The sequence below is a fragment of the Rousettus aegyptiacus genome, unplaced genomic scaffold (assembly GCF_014176215.1).
Source record: "Rousettus aegyptiacus isolate mRouAeg1 unplaced genomic scaffold, mRouAeg1.p scaffold_m13_p_13, whole genome shotgun sequence".
Classification (NCBI taxonomy): domain Eukaryota; kingdom Metazoa; phylum Chordata; class Mammalia; order Chiroptera; family Pteropodidae; genus Rousettus; species Rousettus aegyptiacus.
The window spans coordinates 6,350,848-6,376,286 of record NW_023416288.1 but is presented as its reverse complement, the minus strand read 5'-3'; the positions used below and the strand labels follow the sequence as shown (position 1 = coordinate 6,376,286).

Sequence of the window (25,439 nt, the reverse complement as noted above, 5' to 3'; positions counted from 1 at the left end):
ACCTATACAATTTGATTACAAAAAAAGGAAAAAAAGAATTACTAGAAAAAAATTTTAAATTAAGCCTCTGGTGATTTCTGTTGGTATTTTGTTTTTTGTTGTTGCTGTTGCTGCTGTTATATTTAAAACTGAAAAACAAAAAATTATTCTGAAAAATTACTATAAGTGTTTCTTACTCTCAATTTCTGAACAGTATCAAGCAGTTCACCCACCATTACTGGATTAAACATCATGTAGAACTGATCTAGAAGATCTAGAGCCTTATTCCATGTGTATTTAGGTTATTGGCCTGAATTATTTTGCTTTATTCATGTAATAACAATTAAGCCACTACAATTTTTCTAACCAACTATTATCCTAAATATTCTATATTTTGTCACTGGAAATTCACTATAATATTCCTTATGCTAATCGATAGCACCCGAATGTAAATTTAAAAACAATATTTAAAATCCCTACATAATCTCTTGTGGAGTATTGAGTCTCAATTAAGGTACTTTAATGCTAACTGTCCCTAAAGCACGGGTATAGGTTGAAGTTTACTTACACGCACACGCATACACACACGCACACACACACACTCACACACTCTCTCTCTCTAATGTTTACTTACAAGTATCTTTAACAAAAATTAGAATACATATTATAAAAAGAAAACAAACAAAAAGCCAAAACCAAAATGATTCTTTGAGTTGAATTTACTTAGATCAAATAGTATAAAATCTTTAGGAAACATAAGACTATCCACAACCCTTGGATTAAATGAAGTTACATTTTGAAGGATGATTGCTTAAAGCCCATCGTTTTCTGAACATTTCCAGTAGAGATATTATGTGAAAAAGTTCTGTGTCCAAAATTTTTCACAAATACAGAAACAAAGACTGGGGAAGAAGCAAAGAAGTGTTCTATAAATGGAACAGATCTAGAACATCCTTCAATTAGATCTTCTAAACCTGGATTTGCAGTTCAGAAATCTGGCTTTTAGTATTTTTTATAAAATAATTTTTTTTTTGAGAATTCAAGTACTTATTAATGAATTTGTCTCCTATAACAATTATTTCTCTTCATTGGGAAATAATCTGTCACAGTAAGCAAAATAACTCTACCCAGTTATAGTCTATTGTACCCAAAATTTCTTTAGAACTATGGAAATGTTATAGTGATTCCAGATTTTAGAAAGTTAAAAAGTTACTTTTTTGACTGGCTACATCTAGTAATAATTGACCAATGAAATTCCTCCATTCTTGACTATATGCTTGCTAATTTGAGTGTTAAATATTCTGTTTAGAAACTTTCCTTTGACTAATGTCCTCTATTGCAGGACATTAATTTTAACAATAGATCTTCTAAAAAACTACAGATGGACTTTCTACTTCAAAAATTTTATCTATTTTAAGATTTTAATACCCAATACTAAGTTAATCATTAAGAAACAAAGTTAAACCAACACTTGATGTTCTACTTTTAGAATGGGTAATGTGCCTTGTAGTTTTATGTTGACTGAAACCATGGGAATGATAGAGAATATTTGTTTATCAAATATTGTTCTAAAGCATGAAAAATTGTCTACCAAAAATAGTTGTATTTGGCATTCACTTTTCCTTATGATAATTCACTAGGTCTAAAGCTTTCATTTTCACTTAATATAAATTTCAACAGAGGGCTAAAATGATATACTTATTTTGTTGCCATCATTTTTTAGTACATTCTTATAACATGATAGTATGCTTACATAATAATTAATATTCTATACAGCTTCATATTTTGTTTGAATATAATGACGATGGTAAGAATTATTTTTATTTCATATTTGATGATTCTTTTCTATAATGTAATTGCTAAAGATGGAATTTAGATGATAGATATATATCGATTTTTACATAACATTGCAGCAGGAAATAAAACTCGATATTCATCAATCATATACCTTAATTTCAAATAAACGTTTTCTTATAAAACATGCTTTGATTATTGGATATTTATATTATTAACCCATTTCTCATTTAGAAAAAAAAGTGCATCTCACTGCCAGCATTAATTTAATTTTACTTAAACACACTCTCTGAGGCTGAAGCAAATCTGACTAGTTTTCAATGTGTAAGTAAAGTAGAAATTTTTTGGAGTTATTTCTAAACAGAACTTGTCTCTAATCCTAATGTAACAGAGATGTACATGATGGTCAGTATTTAATAATTTTTTTCATGTGGTAAATTTCAAAGCACAGAACAACAGAAAATGGAATATCACATTCTGCACAAAAATATTGTATTTCTTTCCAGATCTTCTTGCCGTACTTGTCTTTGTGCGAGCAGCAAACTTTGCATTGACCAGTTGGATTCTGTTTCCAACAGAATGTTGGTGGTACACTCTTGGGGAAATGTCTTTCATACGGGTGAAAAGGTGTGACATCATCAGAGCACAGATGACCTCAAAGCTGTTGCTGCCCTGGCTTATGATCCTTTTCCAACATTCTTTCAATCAACGTCAGTCTGAAGTTTAAATGGCTGACTGTGTACTCAGGGTTGTCCTTCTTGAACAGGATGTAGGAGTTCAACACTATAATGTTTAGAAGGTGGTGAAAGAATTTCTTATACCAAAACTTGTGCTTTTTGCTTTCAGTTGGATAAGAAATGAGCGTCTGATCAGCTGAGTCCACTCTTCCCATATTCTGTTTGTAATCCACAATGACACATGGCTTCTTAGTTTCCTTTTCATTTCTGTTGTCTGTATCAAACAAAATATGATTATGGAATGTTGATGACATTGTCACCTTCTCTTGTCACACCATATCGGTGCCATAAATTCATCACAGAATCTGACGATAGTCCTTCCCTTTGCAATCCTTTTTTTTTTTTTTTCCCCAAATCATTCGGCATCTGTTTTCTGTTTAAATGAGCTGTCCCAACTGCATTGATCCTCTTTTGATGTAATTCTCTGAAAAACATGGGAGATGTATGGCAAACTTGGAGGGTTAGATTAGGATTCTAATCCATGAGCTGTCTCGGGATAAATACTGCAGCCAAAAGCACCACCATTTTGTATTCTCAAGGCAAATGGGAAATGGGTTAAAAGAATAAATATGCATTTCACATCAAGAAGCTAAGTTCAATAAACATCTTTTATACAGACATCTTTAATCAAGACATGAAACTTGACTTTAAGATGACCAATTAGCCATTTTGACCAAAAAATAAAAGGCAGGAATAATTTATAAAATTTCCTAACTGCCCTTCTTGGTCATGGGTAGTCATCTAACTCTTATTATAGAAAATATGGAGCATTTTAAACATTTAATGCAGAAAAATTTGACATTTTAAAAATATAATGAGATATTATTATCATGTTCTATTACTGATTTATAGTCTCTCCAAAAATGCTTTTTATTTGCAGCCATTTTATCTGTCAATGAGCAAACACTTACTGTATGCTTACTAAATGTCAGACACTGCTGTGTCTCGGAACTTACATTCGAAGGAAAAACTTAGACAGTGAATAACAATTAAACAGGCAACAGTGTAATATAATTTTAGGTAGTGGTAACTAGTATGCAAATAAGTAGAATAGGAGAATAATGAATGATAGGAATGAGTTGTGGGAGATGAGCAAATTTAGACGGAGTGAGGAGCAATATTTGAAGGGAGATATGAACCAAGTATAACAGCCAAAAAAAAGATACTTTTAAACATGATTTTTAGGAGTAAGGGATAGAAATTTTGCAGCTCCTTGGTGATTTGTATCATGCTTATGAAGAACATGATTGCTATCTCTAACTCAGCATGCTGATAAGGTGATAGTTGTTTAGAAAGAATGGTAATGATTTATTGAAATTCTGTTTCTGAGAGCTACTTTAAAGGTAATCAGTGATAAATTTCATATCAGTATTCCAGGCTTTTGCAATTTTTATTATGGACAATAATATTTGCATACAAATTGTCCTTCAGTATTATATATAAATAATCCAAGTCATATAAATTTAAAAGCATCCTTCTAAAATAAATTTTTAGGAACTCTATTCCCAAGAATAACTCTGGGCTTTCTGTTCCGATTTTCTTCCTTACTTTAGGTAGAACATAAGATCAATTGTTTGGTAGGGATATGCCATAATAAAATCACTTTCTTGAACACAGGAGAGTCTTTCTCCTGTTACCTATTTTTTTGTCCATCCATTACACCTGCAATTAATTCCACATGGTCTGTGGTCTACCAGGTTACCACATACTTAGAAACAAAACAAAATACTTCCCTGTCCCAGCAATATGATCTCTGTCAATGTTGCCATCATTTTCGCAATCATTCAGTTGGAAATCTTCAATTCTTTTTTTGGCCATATCCAAATCAAATTCAGTCACCAACAACTGTTCCCTCATGTTTTGCTTCCTCAAGAATTAAGCTCAACATTTTGCACTTAAGGCTGGATGCCAACCTTGAAACAGAGCTACAAGGCTTTCCTTGGGCCTAGTATTGGAGAATGTGGCACATTCTCCACTGCAGGTGTGGCTTATCCTCAGAGATATTTGATGGGGAGCTTCATATATCATATGCAAGATAACCAGATAATTCTGATACAACTCCAATGTGGACATGCTTTCTTCTGTGCACACTCTTCTTCCCCCTTCCACTTGTTTGTTTCTAGCATGGCAGAGATATTTCTTGGCACAGAATCAAGAGACCCAAGTAAATGTTGCAGCTCTGTTGTGTGAGTTTAGCCAAGTCAATTAACCTCTGAACTATTTTAATCATTTGTAAATTAAAACATTATCCTAATTACCATTCACACTTCTTATGTTGGGCCAATGCAATAATAAATATTTAAAATCTTTGATATATTTATATTCTACACACAGGTAATACAATAGTAATAATACTACTGTATTATTATAGTTAATTAACACTGAGTGAACAAAACTTTAAATAATCTAATTTTAGTACTCTAGACCTTACATTTCATATTTTACACAAAAGGATTTGAATTAAAATTATATTTATAGAATTTGAATCAGTTCTCAAATAATTATCTCTCTCACGACAAAATGAAGTTTTCTGGTTTGAAGCTAGAATCAAAAGAATATAAAAATTTCAAGTCATCGAGTTTAATGATATCTACAAAAACCAATAAAGATTGCACATTGAAGAGGCTCTTTATTTAAAATGGTGTTTTCTGTCAAATATAAAGCCCATCTGTAGTAAAAATTCCCTAAAGTTCTGCTCTTTTTAATCATTCCAAATTTTATTATTACTTAACCGATCGATAAACAAAATGTTGATTATATTAAAACAAGATTAATCTCAGATCAATGGATAGTTTATTTTTAAAGTAATGAAAATTACATTCTTCCAGTTTCTTAGTCAGCAATTAGATATTATCTTTAAAAGTGTTATCAAAAAGTAAAAATAATTGTACTATTTTGTAAAAATTATTATGTAGAAGAAAGACAAAAATCATTGGGGTTGTTTGTTTTTGTTTTCGCTTTAGAATGATTGTAAGTAGTGTTTAATAAAAATACATGGCTGGAGCAATCAAAGTTGCTACTACCCCAGATAATATTAAAGATCCTTGGTCATATACTTCCAAAAACATAAAATGAATAGACTATCTAAAAGTATAAGTTTTATATTTTTCATAATTCAAGAACAAAATTATATCTCTTAAATTATGTAGGTGATTATTGAACAAAAGAAAGTAAAAGTTCATTCAAATGAACTTATACTACAGGATTAACTATATAAAAGCCATTTTCATGACCTAGCAAATAGCTAATAGTATCAGTCCAAAGAACAAATATGTAGTAATGGTAGACCCCTCTTTTATCACAAAAAGCATTTCTGAACTTTTATAAAATTTTCTTACTATGTGTTGTTACAGTCATGTATTTAAAATATTTATCATTATTGCGAGAATCATTTAGGTCAATTGAGCAGGGATGTAATTCAACTAATACTTATAAGGCACTGTGGTAGGCTTCAAAAAATAAAAATTGTATTAAGCCAGAAAATGGAGTTTGTCACAAATGAAGAAAAGCAAAATTTGTTGCCACTACCCCCCTGATTTTCTTCATATAATGATAATGTTCTGTAATAAACATTAGTCATTGGGCAGCATAAAAACATTTCTTATTTCTTGGGCCTACCCACAGGAAGTAGATAACCTTCAGCTTTCTTCAACACAACTACTTCTTTAATAACATCTCAAAATGTGAAATCATGCACCATATCTGTCTATATGTGTGTGTGTATGTATATATTTCCTCCCCCTTGCCAGATTTTTTTCCTTATTCTATGCTATTATCCTTCCCCTAAAAAGAGTATAAATTCATTTCCAATGATGTTTGTAGCCTCTAAGTTTTTTTTTCTTGATTGCAAAATGTATTCTTAGGTAAACAATCATATGACATTTTCATAAAAATTTGTTATTAAGAACAAATAGCAATAGTTCAATAAAAATGGAAGTTTACTTTAAAGAGATATTTTCAATAGACTTTAATTGCAAGGAATTTATAGGATGATCCAGGGTTTTGTTAAAATAGAAACCTCTATATACCCTTTTATGAGGTCAAAATTTAGGTACAATTTTACATGCAATCAGGGACAGAAGATAATTGAGAATACCATGGGTTCATTGTATATTTTTCTTTCCCATTCCTGGCTAAGTCTTCCCTATATTTCTAGAGGAAATACAGCTCCAGATGTCTAAAGTAGGTTTTTAGGAAATTTTAACTGATAGCCTTCAGGTATGGATAATTGAATTTACTAATTTATAGCACTATGCCTGGCAAGTGTATAAATAGCTCTAAAACTCTAGTCGGAGGAAGTAATTTTCTAATTCAGTGAAAGTCCATTATAATAGAACTCACTTTCACAGTCCTTGACTATCTGTTTAACACATACACTTCCCTTCCAGTCACTTGGGGTACAACACACTTGGCCACTTGGCAACAGGTGTAACTTTCTTTTTCAGCTTCCAACTCTTGAGTGTTTTTTCCTTTCCCTTCCCTTTCCACTGCAATCTCAGACATCATATAGGTTCAGCCTCTCAAACCCAGTTTTTGCTTCTTATTTCTCTCCTGAGTCAGATCAGGGCCTTGTCTTTCAGAGGTAAGAACAGTAAAACCTAGAAGAACAAGGATGAAGAAATAATCCTTTGTCTTTCTTCCACCATAATTCTTATAGCTTCCACCAGCTATTTTCTTATTTCTCATTGCCACTCACTTCTTCCCTTAACATGCACTCAGGTGTGCATGTACATGCATGCACACATCTTATTCTATGGATGATTTATCTAATTGAGTTATATGAACTTAGACTTCCGATATCTGAAGATAACTTCTATATTTTGTAAACTTCTATTTTCCACTATTATTTCCTGCTCAATTTTCCTACAGAATTTGTATGATATTTCCTTATATACTGGGTGGGAATGGTGTAGATAAAAGGGCTGGAGACTCAGAAACTTTTGTGGGGAAAGACATTTAAGATTTTTTTGGTAATTTTATGAATAATAAAGTATTTAAAATAATGCCAAGAAAATCTCAAAATGATTTTGCATTCACTTCTAAAATAAGAAATAGAGAAATTACAGCCAATTTTATAGTGAAACCAGACCAAATGGATAATGGCAGTATGAACTGAGGCAGCCAAGACTTCAGACTTGACTAAGGGCTGAGCACCTCCTAAGAAAAAGAGTTTTGGCTAAGTATGATGGTAAGGAGATACATTAGCAGGATGTTTATTGCCACATAACCCTTTATACAAGAGCATATATAATTTATCCTCCCAACAGGCTGCTCCTCTTCTACACACTCCTAAACCATGAGAAATCTTTGACAATATCAGCAAGAATCCCCAAGGGTCTTGGAGCTAGCAGTGTTCCTTGTGAAAGAAGGGTTTTGAATTTTTAGAACCTGTCAGCTTATCTTAGAACTTTAGCCACATCCCTTTGCTCTCACCTCCCAAGAAGCATTGTTATACATGGCAATGCACAACAATTGTGATATTTTTATCACTGCAATTTTTAAAATTTAGGCTTAAACTTTGGAATACATTTTAAAAGTCAGTAAACTAATTCCCTAAGTAAAACATTTTGCCTGCTAAATTATGTAGATATTTTGGACAATAGTTTTTTTCTTTGAGCTTTGTAATTTTATACAGAAACCTTAGTGGTTTGAGATTTATTGACCTTCAGTGATTTTAAATCTATTGATAACTACTAAATTTTTTTCTCTGTTAAACTTATAGTGGCATAATTTCAGGTTTAAAAGATGGATTAAATTTATGTCAGATTCATTTTTGGCCATTCGTGTTTTATTCTTTCATTATGCTAAATTTTTATGACATATTGCTTTTTATAAAGATCATCTAATGCTTAACAGTTAGGTGGATCAAAGAAATTAACAGAAAATACCCTATTTCCAAATTGAATTGGCCATTTTGAGACACAGAAAACTTAGTTATACTTGAGTTTGTTTTCAATTCTGTGTCCATCATTTACATTTCTTGATTGTAAAATTTTGAGTAATGCATGTACAAGACCTAGCACAGTGCCAAACATATAACAAGTACTCATTTTCTCTTCTCCATGGGAGCCTATAATCATAACTATAAGAATAACTTTAACATTTACTCTGAGACTAAGGCTAACAATGAAAAATGAAACTCAATAATAATATCCCATCTGTGCAATAGTAGGGGAAGGAAATGATAAAAAGCCATTTTCAATAGAGCTAGAGAGTATTATAAACCACTTACATTTATCTCTGTCATTTTCTCTGAAATAGCAATTATTCTCTCTAGTTTTGAATCTCCTAATGATCTGCAATGATTTAATATATTTCGTTGTCTCTTTTATTATTGCCTTTCTTATATAAAATATGTGAAACCACTAAAATTTTGAAGAAAAACAGCACACAAAGATATTAAAGTGTGATAAAAAAAAAGATTGACTACACTCTCTAATATTATGAGTAAAATAAGGAAAGGATACAAATTTTTATATACCTGTTTCCAGCTATGGAGATGCAATTGACCAAGGCATCTGCAATAAGGTACTATGGGTCTTATGTGTGTGTTCCTATTTAAAATTATTATTATTGAAATAATAATAATAATACTGGCTCATAATTTATAAAACTAGTATAAATTAAATGAATCCAGTGATTTGGTGCAGTACTCTAGCCACCTGAAAATGAGTTGGCCTCTAGATCATCAGAAACCAAAGACACAATTTTTCACCTCAAAAAGGGATAGAAACTGTTCCAGCAGACTGGATTTGATATGTCTGTCACCTGTTTTGTGACAATGGCTTATAACAAACTCAATCAACTTTTCTGTGATCTATTTCTCCATTTTTGAGGTGAGCCAAGCAGAAACTATTTTTGAAAAAGGAACATAGCAACCTAGCTTTTCGACTAGTCCTCTACTTCCCAACCATCTAATAAACTAACATAAAACAAATTTGCAGTTACTCATGTGCATATCTTAAGGCATTGAAAAGATCATTCTCCCAATTTCTTACAGACTACTTTGCTTGATTATTTTACTACTTATTTGGTAAAGACAATGTATGAAATCAATTTTCTGTTGATGATCTTAGCTTCCTGGACAATTCATAAAATAAAAAACAATATCACAAGGAAATTATCCATGGCTTTTATTCTTACGGGCTATAACTAACTTGTGATCTATAACTATAACTAATATAATAATTCATTGTTTGATTGCAAAACAATAAAAAATTCCCGAACTATAAGATATACTTAGTACTTAATATGGAACCAAGGAATTAGATCTAGCGGAGACCTTATTAGGTCTATACCTACCATTATGGACTATTTGTGGCCTCTCTAAAAGTTACATGTTGAAATCCTAACCCTCCTAATGGTATTAGGAGGTAGGGATTTTGAGAAGTAATTAGGCCATGAAGGCAGAGGTCTCGTAAATGGGATAGTACATTTATAAGCAGAAACACTAGAGAAATGATGTCTCTCTCAGCCATGTGAGGCTACAAGGCTATAAGAAGATGGTCATCTGTAGACCAAGAAGAGTTCCTTACCAAATATCCGATCTGCCAGCCCCTTGATCTTAGACTTCTCGGCATCAAGAACTGTGAGAAATATTGGTTGTTTAAGCCACCCAGGCTAACAGTTTTCTTTTAAGTTTCTCAGTGAAGGCTGGGTAAATTGCCTAAAATCTAACCACAGTTATGCAGAATGAGAGAGATATGGCCACTTGAAAAAGGAAATCAGGGTGCTGTTACCAAACAAGATAGTACAAGGTAAAGCATAGAGATGGGTAGAAAAGATAAAGCACAAACAAACCAATGAACAAAAATCAAATGCCCATTTCAATATCTATGGAGTATGAATGGAAAAAAAAGAAAAACCGAGGTAAAGAGAAAGAAAATTAGGTAAGGTTAGAGTAGCTTGATTTGGCTGAAATGCAGGATGAATAAATGACATCAGAATGAGCCAGACTTTGGCTTGTTGATCATCTCCACCTGCCTCTTCGTACACTTCCCATACCATCTCAATCAGTGAACTATTTTCCCCAGTTTACATTAAGTTTATAAGGTGTGTATTGTTTCCAGAGGAAAATCTGAGCCAATGTTTATGCCCTTGAATCATGGATGGAACTACTTTTGTCACCTATTAGCAATCAGACCCTTGACACAAACATTATGCAGCCTGGTATTTTTCTCCCTCAATCTTAGGAAGAATGTCTGGCTTTGTCCACAAGGCTAAAACCAACAATTTTTCTTAAGGAAAATTCCAAGGGAATTATGTCTATCTGAGCCAAGCAGCATCTTCTTTCTTTGCTTCCTCAATCTTGGCATTCAAATAGTGGCAGCACAAAGCAGTTCTACTGGAGACATTTCTGAAAATTATGAAAACCATAGAGATGCACACCATTTTCACGTGGTAACATTTAGAATTTTCTTCTCAAATAATTCATGGGAGTTGCTTTCTGATGCTTTCCACACTCACCTCCCCATTTTTGCTGTGAACCCAATGCTGAATAATTTGTGTGAGTTTCACTTTCCTTGTTTGCAATATGAAGTGTTTGAATTGAGTTCTCTCCTGAGGGTTTTCGATGTTATATTTTGAAGTAAGGTTGAAAAGTTTGTTTAGGGTCATGTTAAGAAAGTACTTGACTGCTCTGTACTAAGAAGTTTGGTCTTCACAATGTAAGTGTTCTTTAGAAGCAGAATCATATGATTCAAATCCTTCCCATATCTCATATTGGCAAATGTGTGCTTTGAGAAGGTATTATGTCTTTTAATGTATTCTTTTATTTTGTAAAATGAAGAAAATAATTTTTTTTCAGTTAAATGAAGTATCTCAATAACTATTAAAATATCATAGTAAGTAAAAGCCACTGAATTTTTTTGAAAATAAGAGTACAATGGCTAAGGGACAGTGCTATGCTTGACATAAGTATTGATGTGGGTGTTTTCTAAGCTACCAGATATAGATCAGTAAAAAAATGACAAAACAGAAACTCTATAGACAAGCAATAACAATAAAACCAAAAATTATAACTATGGCCTATAAGATAATAGATTATTTATTTACTGTAATAACATATTCCACTTATTGGACACTGTTTTATTTTTATATTTTAGCTTGCTTTAAAATATTAACTTACATACCTGAAATTAGGTACTTTTGGCATGCAGACTCTATTTTTCAGCTCAGCTATTGAACACTATCTGTTGCTTAATTTTTCTCTAGATGAAATTTATAATTAAGGGAAAACATTCCTTTAAATGTGTGTATACATATTATATATACATGTAAAACATTTCCATACATATATATTAATTGGAATTATGTACAGTTGCAAATAACAGAAAATCATAATAGTTTTAGAAAATAAGTATGCACTTTTTTTTCATATAACAAGAAATCTTAAGGTATGTAGTTGCTGATATATTAACCGCTCAGTGAAATCAACAGGGACCCAAGCTGTTTTTGACTTCGATATGCTGAGCATGTTTTATTTTTCCCTAATGTGAGTCATTTCAGACTGTGGCTGCTACATCTCAGATATCAAGTCTAGTTCAATAAATAAAGAAATCGCCTCCTTCTTTGTTAGGTCTTGATGGCCAGACACAGCTCTTGGAAGCTGTAAGGGCAACTGGGAAACTGGAGAACTTGATTGTGTGACTGGTTCAGACAACTCTGATCCATGTCCTAGGGCTGAGTGTGTTTGGACTTGAAACTAAATAAGGGTTTTCATTAAAAAAGAATAGAGAGAAAAAATGGGTACACAACTAGCAGAATTTGCCATAAGGATAGTGAGTAAATAAAATTGCCTTACTTGAAAGATGCTTTAAGAAATTGTGAAGGGTGATAAAGTATTTGTGAAATATCAGACAGGAAAAGTCCTTCCAAAACAAATGCAACCATTTGTGACAATTCATTTTAGTATAAATTTTATATTAGCTTTTAGAAGCCTCCACAAGTCCTTCATGGAAAAAAAGAGATACTGATATAGTAATATTGATAGATTAAGATATCAAACAGTATATTAAAGTCCTTGAATAAATAGACAGCCTTTTTGTTTTCTTATGTAGGTAAACTTTTGAGAGGCTAATGCATATTTGTAGTAGTAGAAATGGCTTAAACTGATAACATATTTCTAGGAACAACAAACATCTTTGACTACGCATGTGAGCTTACCTATGTTACATTAGGTGAGTGATTCTAGCTTACTTTAGTGGACAGACTGTCTGTTGTTCTATAGTTAGCATATTCTCAGACTACCAGAAAGCATCTCATAACTTGGCATCTCCCACATATTAGAAAGAAAAAAGAGAAGAAAGATGGAATGCAGTTGTTAAAAGACCTGTAGACTTAGAACTCATAGAAAAGACTGCTGAGGACAGACATTATGCTTGCTCTATAGCTGTATAACGAGTTAGCAAGCATAGGCATGTTCTGCTGACTGGAAAAGTCCAAGGGAGAAAAACAGAATTTCAGGATTTCTAATTACTAACTACTTTAGCGTGATGTCAGCAAGTTGAACACATGGAAATTTGATGGTATATATAATAACTAATTGTTGATATGTGTGATGGTAATTTCAAATGACTTTCTTTGCTTCTTTGAGAAATATTTTTGAATTTGGAAAAAAAGTATGTTCAAGCATTCTGAATGTAATATTTATGTGCACCCACTGAGCAATATGTTTTCCTTTAATGTTGTTTTCCACTGTTATATTATATTGGATGGAGAAATATATTGAGGTTGTTTGCTTAAATGTATGAAAAATATTGTTTGGAGAGTAAGAATTTTGATAGTCAATTCAGTTAAAAATATTATTTCTTGTGGAATCCTATGAGGCTGTGCCAACAGAAGAGGAGGCAACCAAACCAATGGATTTGGAAACTTCAGAAATGTTGCATATGTTAACTTTGCAAATACATTAACTACTGTTTGAGCAAAAGGTGTTTGTGTGCATATATGCCCACCCATTTAATGGTATTTTGTGGGGTCATGGTGGTGCAAATAGATTAATGAATTGCAATTTTGGAATTCAAAAAAATTTGAGGAGAATATGATTTTTGTGACTCTTACAGGTTTCTTATTTCTTCTATCCTTTGTCTTGGCTCAACTACTTGAATGTGTTTGAAAACATAAGGGTTTTAGGAATTCTTACTCATATTTTTATAAGTATTATGATATAAAATCTGTTCTTTCAAGTGTAAGAATAAGAAGAGCCTTAGATAAATCTTCATAATTTACTATAATTATCTTTAAATATGAAATTAATCTTTGATAAATCCACAGTATTGGTATTCTTACCTATAGCCTAGCTTATTTTTCATTAGATTGTAATCGTAAGGAGACTCAAAATTATTTCTATAATATAATATTAATTATAATAATAAAATGAAAATAACTAAATCATTTAAAATCTATCTAGTTAAAAACATTTGCACATATTTTATAAAACAAGTTACTTTGATTTTATAAAGGGTGTAAGGAATTAGGATTTTCATAGCATTTTTTCTTTTGACTTTTCATATCACCATACTTATCTAAATCCATAGTAACTTTAAATAACGAAAATCTTTTCAAACCTTTAAGACCTGCTAAGTGAAATGAGCCAGTCATACAAGAACAAATATTATATGATTCCACTTATGTGAGATATCTGGGGTAGTCAAATTCTTAGAGCCAGAAAGTAGAATGCCAGAGGCTTGGGGACAGGAAGAATGAAAAGGGGGATGGGGGGGTGGGGAGGGAACAAACTTTCTATCCAGTCAATGAGAGATATTTCAATATTAGCTCAGGAGTAATATGTATCTTTTGCCTTCATTCTAAATGAAAATACATTAAGGAATGCATGTAAAATTCTGAATATAGACCTGGTAGACAATTATTATCTCAGTAAATGCTATCTATTATTATTATGGCAGTAAATGTTTTAGAAGGTCAAAAGAACAATGTGAAATAATGTATCTTTCAAATGGATTCAAATATGGCAATCGAATTACATATTTAAAATATTTTATAGTATTCTTTATTAAGAAATTCTATTATTCTAGGAGGAATTGTTGATAAGGATCTTCGTCACTACCTCAACTTACGATTTCAGAAGGGTTCTGTGGACCACGAACTTCAGCAAATCATTCGTGACAACCTCTACCTCCGCACTGTGCCATGTGAGTACAACAGGCAATGTTATTTTCTTTCTATGTTAACAGATAAATGTTCAGCAATATATCCAGTGTTTAAAAGAAAAGTTAGATCACACTGATTTTTTTTTTTTTATGATGGGCTTTTGGAACAGAAAACTAATTTGAGATATGGAAGTTTTAAATGTAAAAGCTAATAATTGCAGTTGTATGGTTTACGATGAACTTGTAGCCAGAAGAGATTTGCGATTTTTAAGCTATAAAACCTAGCTTATTTTTCCCGTTAGTTCTGAGAAATATGAATTCTAGTCCAGAATGTCGGTGATTCAGAAAGAATCATGATTGGTATAGAACTCCACACTGGGAAATAGGAAAATGAAAATTCAATTTATTAGCTGAAACAGCTATTTTGTGAATAAAATCTACACAGTTAACTCCCAGCCTTATCTCTGGTTTGAAGCAAGAAAGTCTCACAAGTGAAAAAAAATTATGAGTTGGAAAGTAAAGCTTAATGTTTGTGAAAGTGATGATGTTAAGTGTTTGGTGTAAATTTGTTATGAGCAATCTATAGAAATCCACAAACAATCCCTGATTATGAACAGATGCTACTTCATAAGAGAGGAATTCATAAATTGATAAAATTCACAAATTGTCTTGTTAATACCTGTTTTAGCTCATTTGAGAATCTTCTAAAACTTTATGACAGTTCAAGGACTTTTAAAGTCAGGTCCTAGATCTTAGATAGATATCAAAATCTATTTTTTTCAAGGTAGAGTCAGTGACCTCCAGAGACTTCCCAATCTCTCCAGAAACTTGGATCCATGGGTGTTGTGCATATTTCTTCATCTTAGATCTCCTCTGAAGTTTAACAAATGTAAAGCTTTGGGCTCTAGAAAGTTGATATTAAAGAAAGAAAACTTTGTCTAGGATAAATGAAACAAATAACAAATATATAAATATATACTTTTTATTTCTGGGATTGAACTACTATGTAAAAGGTAGAGATCATGGATGATTATACTGAAATACTTAAAACACACAGAGGAGTGAAATGAATAATTCAGCACCCAATCCTTTTTTACCTTTTTCACATTTTAGGAGAGGTGGACTCTTGCCATCATTAGCACTGAATGTTCATTAAAGCAGAAATGCCAGAGCACCGCTATCAAATATTCCTAAATGAGAATGTTTACTGATTGACATCTTGTCAGTTCAAATGCTGACTTTGTCAGTGTGTGTTATTTAAGGGAATGGATTTTAGAGTCTTGCTTTAAAACTAGAAATTGAGTAAAGTGCATTCTTAAGCTTGTAAGTTTGACATTAAAGTGATGGGCAAAGGAAGATGTATTAAACTGACTGAACTATTTACAAGGTAACAGGTGGACTCATTTTCAAAGCTGTGATGTTGTCAGTGCCACTGTGTAAATTTATCTTTTGTGACATAAAAGAAAGGAGATCTGAAATACCAAATAAAGAATCCAGGCACTTTATTATGTTTAAAAGCTGAAGGAAATAGATAAGAGACTGACATTCAGAAATACTGTAGTCCTTACTAAGGTGATGACATATATAAGAAGTTTTAATTAAATATGAAGATAATAGGAGTAAATTTTGTGTTAATTAACTTCTTTAATAAGTTATTTCTCTTAAGAGTACCAAAGAAATACTATGAGGGAAAAATAAATATAAGAAAAGAATAACTAGGTTTATATAAGTAAACATAAAGAGTTTTGTGATGTGATTTCAGTACAAGGTCATAAATTCAATTAGAAGTCCTTGAATAGCTCCTATAAAAGAGATGATTAGAAACTCATTGAATCTGAATATTATAATCAAACAATTATTTTTAATTTGTAGCCACCACTCCTAATAGATAATTCTAGTAATTTCATTCACTAACAATGTTCTCAATTTGACATAAAAGTGAAAAAACATCTAAGAGATGATTCTGATTTATATTATCTATAATCACTTTTATATTGATGAATTGGGCCTGGGCAATCCACTATCTTCACCAAGTATACATTTTAATGAGATGTTCAGACATCTTCAGAGAGTGTGCAGAACAAAAATGTGAAATAATTTGCCACTGTTAACTGTGTAAAATCGTGTCATTGTTTAGAAACTTACAGGTATATTCAGCATATCTTTTGGTCTTGAGTAGGCAGTTATATTTTTTATGTATTCTCTTTTGTCAAAAAATTCTCATTGGTGGTTCTCATGTGCCCACCACCATAAAAGGAAAATGTATTACTGAAGAAGGTTTCACTTCTCTGATACAAGCATATGTTAATATGCATACTTCTTGTTTATCTATTAATAACACCAGGAATAGGTCCTAGGTAATTCCGTGGAAACAAAATTGTAGTAAACTTATAACTCTGTGAAGTTAATTTACCATATTTACAAGGCAAAACCCAACTGAGTAATTCTGCTCACTACCACCACCAACTACAACTAGGAAGAAAAGAGCAAAGTCTTGGAGCTGGATTTCTCTGGTACCTCGTGAATAAGAGAGAGCTATGTGGTGAGAGCCCCAGAGATCCCTTCTCCTCACACACAGACACTCAGCCCAGTCCAGTGGTGGACAACTTGGCTCCTATACCCCTTTCTGAAGGAGGTCTGGGCCTGGCTGCTGGCTAATTTATGAGAAAACCATGTAGGGTTGTGGCCAGTCCAGGTTTCTACTGGGCCTTAACTACAGATAATACAAAATTCCATCAATCAGTTCCCTGCCCATAAACAAGCATGGATTGTATTTAGCCGTTTCATTTTCTTTCCCTGGAACCTTATCTCAGAACCCAGTTCCTCGAAAGTGTTTTTTTAAAGTTGTGTCTCTAGGCACAGAAGGCAGAACTTGGTAACAGAGATGGGATCATTGGGCATGTAATGAGCATGAGTGCGTATAACACATAACACACACATGCACACACACAGAGGCCCTCGTGATGTCAGTTCATCATTCCTTCAAACTGAGTCATAGGGAAATGATCTTTAGGAACTGACCCTTGATATTTTCTGTAGAAGATTAGCCAGTCACATGATTTACACCTATGAAAGACCTAAATTTGTTCCTAAAGATGTGCCTTTTAGTTGTTAACTACATAATTTATGGTGGTAACATAGGTGTTAAGAGGATTCTGGTATTTTAAAATGAAAGTTAATTTTTACAAAAAGTGGATACTGTAAATGAATCTTTCTACTATTAGATTTAAGGCTACATTTGATTTTTTGTAATGGAACTTCAGGGGAAATGAGTAAATAACGATGAGATGAAACTGTTACAATCTGGAATATGATAAAGACTAACCAGGAAATGTATATATGGATAATGTACTCAAAAGAGTTTATAACATCCATCAAATGGGGTTTAAATTCCCTTGACAGCTCACAAAATACATTTCCAAAGCACTAAGTGAGCAGCACCTGTTTAGAGTTTCCATGAGGTTGTTTCATCATAGCTTGTTAAGTGTACAAAGTTAACAACATGAGTTGTCCTTAGTGTAATATATGAGAGAAATTTTTGGAATTAATACAGAAGACTACTGGACTGATTTTCAAATGTTTAAAGAGTAAAAATGGAGTTTATTTTGATTTTAATATTCTACTGATCATAATGATTGTATATTGTTAACTTGAGCCAAATCGACCATGCCTAAATTGACTACGCTTCTTAAATATGAGAAAAATAATCACTCATTTATAGTTGAAATTTGGTCCTTTCTATTCTTAATATTCCTCATTATACCAGATAACATGAAGAATGACCTCAATGTCCAACTTTAAAAGTTTCATAGTGAAATGGAAGATAGTTATTAAACTTCTCTCCCAAAACTATACTTTGACATTTGGTTATATGGTTTTATTGGAAAATATTTTAAATTTATTTGAAATCAAAAGAAATATCAGTGTATATTAAGTAAAAGAAAAAATCAATAAAACTAAAGTTCTAAAACTATTCCACATAAAGCAAATATAATGAAAATCATAGATTTAAGATATGAAAGAAATTACTTTTATGGAAGAGCTGATTGAGTTGTAACTCACAATGATGTTTCTATATATTTAAGCACTTTAAGTTAGCATAACTGCACCATGTTAAAAAGAAAAAAGAAGCATTGTCCAAAATAAAATTGTAAGTTTTCTAATATATTCTTTTAATTTCTGTCATGCTAAATTATTTTTCATGGAGAAACAAGTAGAAGCAACATTTAAAAATTATGAGAACTGTCTCTTTTTAAGAAGAGCAGTTACCAACACCGCAAAAGATACAGCTATGCAAGGATCAACATTCCTTTTCCTTAATTAGATAATCCCATGTAGAACTATGGTCAGACAGGACTTTTGGAGACAAGCTGGTGATAAAATATCTATTAAAAAGTCTTAAATTAAAATTAGGCCAGAATATCCTAGTATACTATATGGGGTAAAATAATTTTAATACTTAAGCAAAAATCAGCATTTTTAACGCTTCTTAAAATATCTAATAGTCAATAATGCAATAAGTTTACTTGGAGCATGAATGAATTTTCCCAATTACTCATAATTTTCATCACAAATGTACATTCGTAAGGATTTGGTAAAAAGAGAGAGTGACATCAACCTATGGATTATATTATCAAAAAAATTATCTTTCTTCAGAGAAATGAAATTCTCTGAGTTGGAAGTAATCAAGAATATGATTAGATACTCAGAAGACTTAAGAGATATAAGCCTATGTTCTGGGTTGGTAGATTGAATTATACATAGACATGCAGGCATAGGACAAGAAATATCAAAGCCAACTGAATTTTAAAACAACGTATTACAACAACTGTATTTTGACATCTATTTTAATTTTAACCTTATTGCGTTAAATAAGAATAATCAATTTAGAAGCTCCTTTTGAAGTTGCTTTTAGAGTATGAATCATATTTTTCACAATCATTTTAGAATCAAGTTGCTAGATTTTTGGTCTTAGAAAATGAATTTGATTTTTAAAAATAGTCTGATTATATTTGGTGTTAAGTGTTGACAAGAAGGGTTATTAGAGAATAAATATGTTATTAGCATTGTGGGTCAAACAAGAAGGGAATCTATAAACAGATGCAACTAAATTTCTTGAGAGATTTATAAACTCTCCTATAAACATAGGCCAAAGAAAAATTTCAGAAGCTTCCGAGCAGTAGGAAATGCTTGCAAGGATTCTACTAATTTACTGATTCATGTGCCTGCCTGGTATATTTATTTAAAAAGTGTTCTTATTTTATAGAAAGCTGCATTAGATTTACCCTCTCCTCCTTATCACTGAAAATAATAAGCTCTAGTTTTATGTAATATATGTGGAAGTACATAGTTTTTTTCTTTCTTCATTGAACAAAATGAATCCATATATCCTGGTCAGTTTGTCACATTTATTGGTTTGATCGACAGAGTACTCTACAGAAGAAAAATGGCTTCAAAATGTTGCTTGAAATGGAAGATCAAGGTACGTTAGAAGTGATCATATTGATTTATCCATTTGATATCACAAGGCACTAGTTTAGAATAAAGAAACACATTAGACACACAAAAAAGGTAATAAACACCAACAGTGACCAACTTTGGTGATCTTCCAAACCATATAAATTTCATCGTCCCTGACTTTGATCTGCTTTTTTTGGTGGCTGTGACACAATCTTTCCTCTTCATTTTTCCATTTTGATTCTTATTTCTCTCTTTCCTCTTCATAAGGAAATTTGGGTCTATGGACCACAGATGGAGTAGGCAGATGATATGTACCTCTTGGTCTTCAATAATTCCAGAATCTGGCCCAAGGAAGAATTAGAGATGAGTGCCTGAAGCCATTTTTTCATCTTCAGAAAAGCTAGTCATCACTTTCAGTTAAAAATTGCACACTTTCCAGAGGTTCCAGAATCTGTTCCCTGCAGACTTCAAAATTGTAGCTCAGTTGTATACAAGATCAACACAGATCATTGTACGTCATTGCACTTTTTGAACAGAAAGAATTAGGATTCTTTTGGGTTCAGACCTATCCAAGTTTCCAAAGTCTGCTGACTAGTATGGAGGCTGTCGAATGATTGTGTAGCTTAAGGAAAGATGTAGGCAGATGGCAGTGGGCACCAGTGTGATCACGGGACTTTAAGGCTGCAGATTTGTAGTAGAGCATTCAATTCTGATTCAAATACACCTGGCCAAAAGAACAATAAAAAGGAGTACTAATGTCTGTGCACTAGACAGAGTTCTTTATCTATTGCAGTTTATAGCATTGCTAGAGCATGGTGAGTAATAATAACCCTTGGCATTACCTACTTGGCAACATGGATGAAAAGAACACTTATGTAAGAACTGAGAGCTATTGGTTTTGGACTAGGCTCTGCCACTAACCATAGGACCTTGGCAAAGTCCTTACCTTTAAAACTAAGGGGAGGACAAAAGGGAATAAAATTAACTGTAACAGTTCTTTCTGCTCTAAAGTAGTATATTTTTCTGATTCTGCTGGCTTGTTTTCTTTATTGTATTATTCAAATCAGTTCATTAAATTGGCTTAAATTATTCCAAGTATGGAATGCCCTTGATATTGAGCAGGTGTAAACAGCTTATGGAAACCGAAAATATATCAAATATAGCAGACACTTCAGGGAAAAATAAAGAGCTAGGTTTAAATTAAGTGCAGTTCTGGATAAAACTAGCCAAGCGTGTACTTTCAGATTTTTCCATAAATGTCAAGTTAAGGATGCCATCACAACTCTGATGTTCTTTGAAACTTGCCTTCACTATTCATGAAACTCTGAAATATAGTCCACTCTGAGTTAAGTGGATGGGAAAATAAACATAATGAGAAATACAAAGCTTTTAAAATTGTTCTCCTCTTTTGGAATGCATAATGAGTTGAGATGTGACATAAAGACTTCTGAAGCATGAGGTGTATTGTTATGAAAATGTGATTGTAATCTGTATGATAAGATGTTTAACATGAAATATAGTGTCTTCTAATGTTGAACTTTAATAAATGTCAACCATGCAGGTGAATGGCCCTGGGTGGACACCCAAATAGATCTAACTAATGGGAATTAAATCAGTGCTCAATCAGGAGAGTCAGGAGACAGTTTAGGAGAGTCAATGTGTTTCCCATGCAGGGTAATTAGAAAGTAAGACAAATGTAGGACTGACAGTCAATTCAATTAGAAAATATACATAGATCCTGCTTTCTTAGGCGAGTTGGAAATTTAGAATGGAATCAATTACCAATTAGTTTCCCAGTTTCTATTCCAGAATCTATTGCCTTTCCTACTAACAGGCTAGCTTGCAGAAATGTTGCTTTTTATACATACAAAATAAGTAAATATCTGTAAATGTGTTGTTGTTGTAAAGATACACTTTCACTTGCTGATCAATACAATCCTCTTGTTGCATAAATGATAATTCCTTAACTTGTCATCCAAAGAAGAAACTGAATTAAGGGGCTAATGCCAAGCTCTGTATATTTGTCTTCTCCTTTTTTTTAGCAGGAATTCTGATTCCTTTTCTCCTTTTTTTAAATTATTTGACGATAATGAAAACTGTGAAAATCAGTAATAGACATGAGTATTTGTAGGAAATTTGAGACTTCATGTGCTGAATCCAATTTAGCTTAGCATTCCAAGTGGGAGAATGGTGATGAGTCTCCAGCAAGGGCCATTTCTAGGTATGGAACTCCATAAACATCAACCAGAACAATTCTTTAAATAGCAGCAAATACCATTTACTGAGTACTTCCTATGTGCAAGAAATGTTTTTTCATACATTATCTCTGCATCCTCACAGCATCCTTAATATGCGTTATCCCCGCCTGTGAAGACGTACAGAGAAATCAAGGCTCTGAAGTTAAGTAACAGACCTGACACCATGCAGTAAGTCAGTGGAGGAACAGGGATTCTATCCCAGGTGGATTAGGCATCCAGCCCATGCTCTAATGAGAGAAGCTCTCTAATGGAAGCCCTGGGAAGGTATGAGCACAATAAGAGTGCTTCCAGAGAGGTTCAGAGATGCTCTAGGGGGAGAAAAAGAGGAAAAGCAAAGAACTCTGCAAGCTGACCAACTACCTAGTAAGCATGAATGGAGTTCTACAGGCTGACAGGCTCTCTGATGAGCAGGAATGGATTTCCATCAATAGAAAAGAATTTTTTTTTTTTTACCAAGCAGATATGGACAGAAATTTCCACAATTAAAAAGTATTGATAATTACCAGGAAAGTTTTCAGGTGGTCTATTGATTGGCTAGCTTTAAGTCAATTCTTTTCATCTGGACATGAGCCTCTTGATTGGCCATTAATCAATCAAGTACCAAATTGTCTTTTTCTGAGCACATCATTGTCAGAAATATTGGAATATAAAACATCTAAGGAGAAAAAGAAAATTTTAATTGATAAATATATTATTCTGATAATTAAAACTGTCATCTTGTTATAGGAAGAGAGATAAATATGCAAAAGGATTTACATTATCAAAAAGCTTCCTTTCATTTTTAAACTTTGCTTGTAATATTTATTAAATCTTAGCTCTAGTAAACCTTCTACCTGCACTTCATACTCTGAATTCTAATCTAAATCTAAAATTCTAACTATATAAAACTCTATAAATAGGCATTTATAAAATATCTGTCTTAAAAGTTTCTGGCTTTGGCATTTTATAAAGGCGCTTTTTTTTTTTTTTTGCAAACCTGTGTGAGAGCAACAGGGGTGAAGTGAGTAAAAGGTAATGAATTAACATTTATCAAACATCTACATGCGAGAACTATAATTATGTCATTGCATTTTGCAATTCTCCGAGAAATGTGTTGTGGTTCCTGTTATTTATGAGGAAACTTAAGCTTAGAGAGGTTAAGAGCCCTTCCTCAAACCACAGCTACTAAGTAGATTACAAGGAATCAAAGCGTCTAGGTCTGTCTGAGGCCAAACCCATTTTAAGATGTATCGTGTTACCTTCTTGGTCACTATAGCTCTGATGTCCCAATAGGTCTGAACAATTTTGTGGAGGCACCAGAACATAGAAGACTGCTTGGATGTATATCTCCATTTTTATCTAATGTTTACATAAAAGTAGGAAAAAAAATCATCAAAATGGCTAGTTAATTATTAAGACCTCTAAATCACACACTATTTCCACAGCTGCTGTGCAGGAGCTCCACTGATATCACTCTAACAGGGGCTCCGAAAAGACCAAAGTCAGTGGGTAATTAATATTATTCAACAGTAGCATGCCTTCCTCCTGTTCTTATCTGGAGGTAACCCGGGTTATTTATTTCAGGATTCATAGCATTTTAGTGGAGAAAATAATCCTTCGACTGCTGAAGAGAAGCACACTCTCCCATCTTAGCATAACTGGTGCTCCATTGACTCAGCTGTTACTTGTGGCCCAGTAAAGTGACAGCTTCCTAGATCCTAAATCTACCTACTAACTCTCTGAGCATAGTTCCATGGCGAAACAGTAGCATAACTTGTTCAAACCCTTCACCAGGAACATGTGGAACAGAGATGTCCACATGTGCCTTCTCAGCTCATGTATCTTCCCTGGATTCTGGGTAAATATTCCAATTCTCACTCAAGGGATCTAAGTAATATGTACCTTAATATCTGGTGTCTAGTGAGCAACTTAAACCATTGAATAACCAATGGCAGGCAGCCAACCCAACTCCTATCATGTTTTCCTTCTCTCAGGATTGCTTTCGGTATCAAAGAATTCTTTGATTAGTTTTCTATTTCACAAAGCAAATCAGTATGGAATGTGTCATTCATCCCAGGAAGTAAAACCATGCTAGGTGCTTTAGGGAAGAAGAGATTTAGGAAATTGTTTAGAAAACTGCTGGAAACATTTAGAAAAGAGGGTTGCAGAATAGATCCTCAGAAATAATAAACAATACAGAACTGCTCTACTAGGGTAACTGCCACCTCTAAGGCCTGCAACTATGATTCACAAAGCCTAAACTGATAAATTTCTGGATTTAACAAAGTCAGAATTGAGAAATTGCCACCGTGGCTACAACCACCACTATTTCCTCTTGACACTTAAGAATCTGGAGAATAGGCAATAGAATTGTCCTGCAAAAAAAGATCATTTCTCCAAGAAATAAAATATCGCCTTTAAGTGTCTTTTTTTTCCCATAATAAAACAGTAGGTATATAGTGTCTGTGTCTTAAATTTATTACTTTTAAAAAACTGGTCGAAGTTTTAAATTGCTTTTCTGATGAATTTATAGCGAAATACTAACATATAAATAATTGTTATCAAGTATTAGTAAAAAGATTTACAGTGCATTTTTAAGTAAGATTTTTACTTTCCTACTTATACTCAAGCTCCTAATAATTGATTTACAGTATGCTAACTGATATATAAAAGCTACCAGGGAAATGTATTTGTTCTTTAGAAAACCCAGAAACTTATGCATTTTCAGTATATTCTGGAATTGTTCTACTTTACTTAATAGAATGAGACATTTTAAACTTGTGTATCTGTTATTTTTTTGTTGGCTACATTATTATTAAAAAGTATGAATGTGACAAAATTTAGTTCATAATTATATTTCTCACATGAAAAAGTAATTGACAAAAATTTCTTTCAGAACATAATTTAAACTTGGAGCAAGAAATCTTAATTAAAAGTGGGGAGTTGAATATATTATTTGAAGCACTACAGAAAATTAATTATAGTTTGAGAGAAGTAAAATGCTTTGGCACCAAGTGGCACAACATCTCAACATCTGTGATCAGAGGTCAACACTAGAAGCTTTTTGGAGGTCCCAACAACCATTGCTTTATTTCAAAGTTCATTAAGGAGTTATGCTATGA

At 32.7% G+C, this 25,439-nt stretch overlaps 1 protein-coding gene across 4 annotated transcripts in view; it reads left to right on the top strand.

The window, feature by feature from the left end:
- Positions 1-25,439, top strand: part of MAGI2 (membrane associated guanylate kinase, WW and PDZ domain containing 2) — a 1,221,159-nt gene that overhangs the window by 319,176 nt on the left and 876,544 nt on the right. For all 4 annotated transcript variants that reach the window (XM_036231069.1, XM_036231070.1, XM_036231071.1 and 1 more), the window contains exon 2: positions 14,546-14,662. In XM_036231069.1, coding sequence (XP_036086962.1) covers positions 14,546-14,662 — 117 coding nt within the window. The remainder of the gene's footprint in view (positions 1-14,545; positions 14,663-25,439) is intronic.